Source organism: Tachypleus tridentatus, chromosome 4 (genome assembly GCF_004210375.1).
Source record: "Tachypleus tridentatus isolate NWPU-2018 chromosome 4, ASM421037v1, whole genome shotgun sequence".
In the NCBI taxonomy this organism is placed as follows: domain Eukaryota; kingdom Metazoa; phylum Arthropoda; class Merostomata; order Xiphosura; family Limulidae; genus Tachypleus; species Tachypleus tridentatus.
Genome location: NC_134828.1, coordinates 95,898,898 through 95,905,901, shown reverse-complemented (window position 1 = coordinate 95,905,901; position 7,004 = coordinate 95,898,898). Strand labels below are relative to the sequence as shown.

The following is a 7,004-nucleotide window of genomic DNA, read 5'->3' as shown; positions in this document are numbered from 1 at the left end:
TATATCAATAAAGCTATTATCTCACCATGATTAACAAAGCAGTTGCCAATGTATTATCTTTCTTGTACACCTCTTAATGTTTGGCTTTCAACTGAGATTCGAATGATTTCACTTTTGATTCGGTCGGGAAGGTTTAAGCATCACAATAGTCAGCAGTAGCATGAGCAGACAGGAATACTTTGAAAGTAGCTACAGGCAAATTATTGTACAGATCTTGCTGCACAATATTTACCAAGGTGGTTCTGACCAGTTCCTGAATAACTGTGTGTGTTATTTTGAAACTTCCATGATTCTTGTGTTTGGCCGTTAAGCCCGTGTTACATTGATGGATTTCAGTCTCCTTCTTTCATAAAATCAAACAAGCAGTCTCAACGGTTAGTGACTATAGGAAGTGTCTACTTTTTATTCTGTAAGAATGCCTAAGTAATTTATCTCAAATTATATTTCATTAAACAGTTGATACGTATTTTATTGCGTTTAGTAAATGCATTTCAACATCAAGGTGTTCATTTGATCTTCTGATAATAGTACACATGAAAATCAAATATGTTTAGCATTAATCATGAAGTAATCAATAACTGTTTGTTTTCTGACTAGCAGTGGTTTATTTTAAAGCAACGTGCTCAGGGTGGTGCAAGTACAAGTAAAGACCCTTAACAAATAAAATTATACTTAATTAGTCCTGCAGTTACAGTCTGTAGTTTACAAATTACTGTTTAGAAACATTAGTACACGTTATATCATTAAACGAAAAGTGAGGGTCGGATGGATTCGTTAATTCTCGCCATCCTGAATATGGGTTGGCAAACCAGGCGCAGCGACCCTGTCCTTGCACACAGTTTCTGCACATTTTATGACGTTCTTGTTATTGTTTGTGTTGCTGGACCAATTACAGACGTTACATATTCGTCCAATGTGTTACAGTCTTCTTGACTGGCAACATGAAACGAAGATCCCCAAACTACAACACCTTCCATACCCAAGCCTGCTGTCTGAGCCATCATTCGGTAAAAATCTTCCTAAAGAAATGAGAAGAACAGTATTAATATACACAACATACACACACTATAATGTGCTGATAAATGACTTTTTGAAGTATAATTATAAATATGCTTTTCTTCATCTATCTAAAAGCTTCAAGTTATAGTGAATATTTCAAAGAATTATGATAACATTTTGTCAATCAAAATATGTTTTTGATTCAGAACTGAACGAAAAGAAAACTAACCTCAGGTACAGTTGAGTCACTACCGTCCGGAAAGTAATTTATGTATGGATAAATAGGAACATCAGAGCTTCGGACGCGTAAAGCTTCCGCCAAACGACCGTGGGTAAACCAAATACGTTGTGTAAAATTTGTCGCATCCAGTTTCTTCTTGTGAAGATAAATTGACGGACAGAGGGCAGTACTTGTTTCCCAAAGCCACCTTAACCTGATAAAGACATCAAGATTAAACTTCAGACATTTATAATAATTATTTCAGTCTTTATAAATTTTAGTGTTGAGACATAATTAACTTAACTAAAACAAAAGTGGTTTAAGTTGTTTTACAACAATTAAAATATGAAAGCTAAATATTCATCAACCATAAACGAAATACGTTTCAAAAGTTAAACTTATGCAAACAAGAAACATGAGACTGAGTAACACCAGATATTTTATCAAATATTTCTTTTAATTGATTTATAAAATATTGAACTAATTTTACGGATATTGTAAGCAAATTATTTTATAATGTGCTAGAACAGCCTAAGTTAGCCTTATGAGTCCAGGTATTGTCCGAAATACCTTGTTAGCAGTGGATAAGAAATACAGAATGTGGATTCACATGCCGTTACATATTCTTGTTTACTCTCACTTTTCAGTTTTTATATTTACATTCCCTTTTACTTTCAATCATAACATCTTCAAACTTAGCTTAAACTATAACCATTTGTAGAAACAGGTGACACACTAGAATTGTTTCGTACTGCTGTTGTGACTCATTATGAAACAGAAGCATTGTATTAGAACTATTTTAGATTAAACTCCCCACAGATATGTTCTATTTTTCAACTCAGCAGTCAGACTGAAATAAGGAAATTAGTCACTAAGTTTAAATGCTTGCTAAATTTGTGTAAAAGAATACTTCATTCTGTTTGTTCACTACTTTATGAGCCCGACGTGGCCCAGTGGTTAGGATGTCTGGCTTGTTTTCTGAGGATCACGTGATTTCATTCTTTATAATGCGAAGATGGAAGGTGGTGATTAGATATTATTTATAAGTTATATTCATTGTTCAATTAAATTAACAATAAATTCGGTTCATATATCTCAGCAAAATGTATTCTATTGCCATATGTAATGTTTTATAATTTTATAATTAGTTTTAACGGACGCATTAACATATGAAATAAAATAAAACAATTTAAGAAACATTGAAAATGGCCTAACAGTATAGTGTAAACACGAATTCAAACAAATTCCAAATTTAGGAAATAAGTTACAGTTTCAACAATCCAATTCAAAAAGGCGACTACAATTACAGCAATCTAGTTCTGAAAGGATGCACACAGCTACAACAATCCAGTTTTTAAAGGTTAATCACCATTGTATTATATAGTTAATGATTAACGTCGTATTTTCGACCTAGTTATTTAATTAAGCAACAAAATTACATATAAAATATTGGAAGGGATATTCATACGTAAATACTTTAATGTTAGCATGTAACTTACTTGTTGTTTCCAGCTACAACACTTTCTCTACACAAGTATTCATCTGGCTGATCTTTATTTTTATAATTGTAACAGTCAGGAAATAAATAGTAGCACCATTTACCAAGAGGGCGTTCAGTTTTACCCATGAGTAACGTATCAAGCATCCAAACCCTGTTTTTTTGAAAAAAAAAGTATATTATTAATAAAAACAAAATACTCTCTACAATAAAACGCAAACACAATCTTATAACTATAAATACACAATCTAGTTCAACAACATAAACTGAGTTATGTATTGAAAATCAATTTGAAATTTTCTCTCAACATGACTTTTAATTGTATTGAAAGTTTAACGGTAGATATTGTAGGTAAAGGTATTCACATCACTGAAATTTTCAGTTTCCCTAAACATATATATGATAGAAACAAACAATAATCAATACTAGTTGCTTCGGTTGTGAAATCAATCTTTAAAATGAAACACGTGTGATATTAATCACATTAGCTTTAACTCGAACTAGTTGTTTTTGTTTGCACCGAAGGTTTTTGCCATTCTAAAAACGTGATTCAGAATTTTTTTTTGAAGTTTGGTGATCTCTTTCTCCTGTCTATTGTAGTTGACTTTTAAACTGATAGATGCTTCAGTGCTGTTTCCATAAGTGAAAACACCCAAATCTAAGATCGTTTTAACGATCATTATTACACACTGTAACCGAACACTAATGAATCTATCCTTCTGTTTATTGGATAGAGATAATAAAATTTTATTTATACTTTATGATAATACCACAGGAAGAAATTTCGTTCATATTCAATCGCGAAGAATTCTCAATAGCAAAAAAGAACAATTTAGATATTTACGAACTTAAATTTACGAACTTATAATACTAGATTCGGGGCTCGATTCCCCGTGATGGACACATAAAGTAGGTTAACTGTTAACTAGTGTTAATCTTACTTGGCAGCCTCTTCCCATTCAGCTGCAGCTTTCTCGTCCACTTCTTCTACTGACCAGTTTGGATGTTGTTCTTTTACAAGCTCACGTGATATTGTCTGGTACTGCTGAAAACCGCCCCAGTTATACTCCCACACTGGTCTCCAAGATTCCCAGTCGATAACGGCAAGACCATCAAAATCTTTACTTGGTATTTTCGTTTCAATATCGTTCTTAGCCTTCTCAAGGTGCTTATTCATATCACTAAGCTGAATAAAAGTGGTGGGGTCTAAAATTATAACTTACTTGGTTTGTTATACAGAGTTTATCTGAGAATCAATAGAAAACAAGCTTTACTGTTCTGCTCAGAAGTTATATTATATAACATATGATCGATTCACTAAAATATTAATTTCTCTATGTGTAAGTATATACATAAGAAGCACTAAGAATGTATTTTGAAAAAAAAATTTAAAGCATATTTTATATTAATTTCGTTATTGTTTTCGTGCTGGGTTTAATCTTCTTTTGAAAATTAATGTTAATAATAATGATTAAGCTATTTATTTCATTATGTATACAGGGAGTGAACAAATGTTAATTATTATATCTTTTATTACATAACAGAAAAATTATTAAAACTATGTATCTTAGAACGCACTCGACGAGATTTGTTCAAAGATAATATCAAATTCTAAGTTTATCACTGGCTTTTGTAAATACTTGAATTTCTCGTTATTCATGTTACATTTTTTTTTATAAAACGTTTTGTACACCTGATATTAATCCGATTGAAAATTTATGGCCTGCGTTAAACCGACTAACGAAAGATCGCAAGTCAAACACGGAAGATGATCTTCCTGAAGTTCACAAAGAAGGATGGCAGCCACTCGCTCAGGAATATCAGTTTAAACTCCGTATATGTGTGAGATATAACTATCGAACAATTTTACCTCAAAGCAATATTTGACCTTTATGTCAGCATAAAATGTCAGGTAAAAATATGACGTCAATCTGTTTAAACAGTATTACGTAAACAGATTTTTGACACTTCACAGTTACTGTGCAACAACAGGGAATTTGAGGTTTTTGATACTTTTTGTGTGTGTATGTGTACGTGTATATATATATATATATATTTTAACTACCGGTATATATTAAAAAAAACTGTAGTAAGTGGTGATTGTTCTGGCATGGCCAGGCGTATTCAGGCGTTCGACTCGTACCATATATGCTTTCAGCGTAAGGGCGTTTTAATGTTATGGTCAATCCCACTATACGTTGGTGAAAGAGTAGCCCCAAAGTTGGCGGTAGGTGTTGATGACTAGCTGCCTTTCCTTTCGTCTTACACTGCTAAATTAGGGACGGCTAGCGCAGATAGCTTTCGCTTGGCGTTTTTGTGCTATTCGTGAAAAATTCAGGTATTAACGAAAGTCAGCGTTAAAATTAGGATTTCAGACCATATGTGGACAGATCTTGTCGTGTGCGTTCTGTTACCTAATAAAAAATATAACAAAGTAGCAACATTTTCAAGGGTAGCCACTTTCTTTTGTCCACATCCTGTATATTATAATGTATTAAAACGAAATATTTTCCAGTTAAAAATCTATGTCAAACACATAAGAAAAACAATGTATAAAATAATCATGGAGTGATATCTCTGTGCGTTATAACTATCGAAATATTTCATTTCAAAGCAATAGTTTCACAAATAATCTCTGATTGTTTTTCATTTCACCTTTACGTCAGTACACCATGTGGAGTAAAAATATTGTCCGGTAGAGAATTTGCCCTCGATATGTCTAAATGCACAATTCCGTCAGCAGATATTCGATACTTCACAACTGCTGGGAATTGTATGACTTTTGAGAAACCTTATGAATGTATATATACATATTTATACACCTTCAAATTAACTGTACAATATTATGGATGAGACCTAAAGAAAATTCAAAAATAACCTAAAGAACATAAAAATGAGAACCTAAAGAAAATATTCAATAATTTTAAAGAAACTTTATCAACGAAACAGTAATATATATATACGTCTGTGTATTGTTATTCTTATTAAATTAAGATACTTTATGAAGGTATGTCAATTAGTGTTACCTTTCGGAACATTCTTTTTACAAAACATTATGCCAGTTATATACAAGAATAGGATTATTTATTTCTCACATCAGTAAATAAAACATACCTGAGGGTGTCCGCCATTAATGTACGAACCTTCTTCAATCCTTGGATAAAGTCCAAGGTCCTTTGCATAAAATATTGTAATAGAGTCTCCCCTGAACTTCTCTGCAGTATTCACAAGCACCCCAAACTTTCTTAGTGACTCGGTGACATTTATTCCATATTTCTTTGAACATATATAAGACGGAACATTCCAAAAACTTTAAAGTTTATATCTTCTTCGGCAGCGTACTCATCAAGACTTATGAGTAATATAAACGTGAGACAACAAATCAAGGAAAGCTTTATCTGCATTTTATTGAAAGAGTTTTTTTTTGTTTTTTTTTCGTCCAGAAATTACTTCGTCTGAGATAATGCTAAACTTGTTGGATGTGAAAACACTTATCTTGTCTAATGCTTGTGAATGGTCGACTACTACAGGATTTATAGGATTAATGTAACAAGTGTTATTAAAGGACAGCTGGTTTTGATGAATTATAGGTATTGTTCAGAAACATATGGTACCCCGTCTCCAAGAAAGAGGAACATCACCTGACTTATTGCTTAACCCCCGCCCTTCAATATGTTTTGTTCTAAAATGGTGACTCACCATGAACTGATGAAGATTAGACAAAGTTAAGATGAGAAGTTTATCTAATTCGGCCAAAACACACTAAATATTAGATTTGTTTTGACCAGCTCAAATATTTCTCGTGTGTCAGAAATTCGAGACTTTAATTCAATCTTTCTGAAAATATTAGAAAATTCTATTTTTCAGCGATTTTTTTATCATTTCTTCAATAACGTTACTTATCATTTTCTCTATGAGTAACACTTTTCTTTCATAAGTATTACTTTAATATTTTAGTTTATATGTGTATTGTTACTCAGTCTAATATATTTAATATGTTTAACAAATATTTTACTTTTACTTCTATCTACATTAAGTGTTTTTGTCTAATCATGAATCTTCCATTTCTTCTGGACTTGGCTAGGAAGATTAAGGCTCTCGACTTGCAATTCGAGAGTCGCGGGATCGAATCCCTGTCACATCAAACATGCTCGCCCTTTCAACTTTTTCGTGTAATTTTGCGCGAAATTCAAAATAAGCAAACAAGCAATTTTCTGGACTTCACTTCTCATAAACACAAATATTATCGTAAGCCTCATTATTTTAAAACGACGTTTACCCTTTATT

General features: G+C 32.3%; 1 protein-coding gene across 1 annotated transcript; it reads right to left on the bottom strand.

The window, feature by feature from the left end:
- Positions 1-836: 836 nt before the first annotated feature.
- Positions 837-6,209, bottom strand: LOC143249722 (hyaluronidase-1-like). The gene is made up of 5 exons (XM_076500037.1): positions 5,832-6,209; positions 3,659-3,903; positions 2,719-2,871; positions 1,229-1,433; positions 837-1,019 (listed from the first exon to the last, which is right to left on the bottom strand). The coding sequence occupies exons 2-5, from the start codon at positions 3,892-3,894 to the stop codon at positions 852-854; spliced, it is 762 nt and encodes a 253-aa protein (XP_076356152.1). The 5' UTR covers positions 3,895-3,903; positions 5,832-6,209; the 3' UTR covers positions 837-851.
- Between the last annotated feature and the right edge of the window lie 795 nt (positions 6,210-7,004).

Coding starts and splice junctions, on each gene's coding strand:
- LOC143249722 (XM_076500037.1), bottom strand. CDS start 3,894: ATGAATAAGCACCTTGAGAAGGCTAAGAACGATATTGAAACGAAAATA. Junction 2,872..3,658: donor GAATGGGAAGAGGCTGCCAA/GTAAGATTAACA, acceptor TCAAAAAAACAG/GGTTTGGATGCTTGATACGT. Junction 1,434..2,718: donor GTTGTAGCTGGAAACAACAA/GTAAGTTACATG, acceptor TGTCTTTATCAG/GTTAAGGTGGCTTTGGGAAA.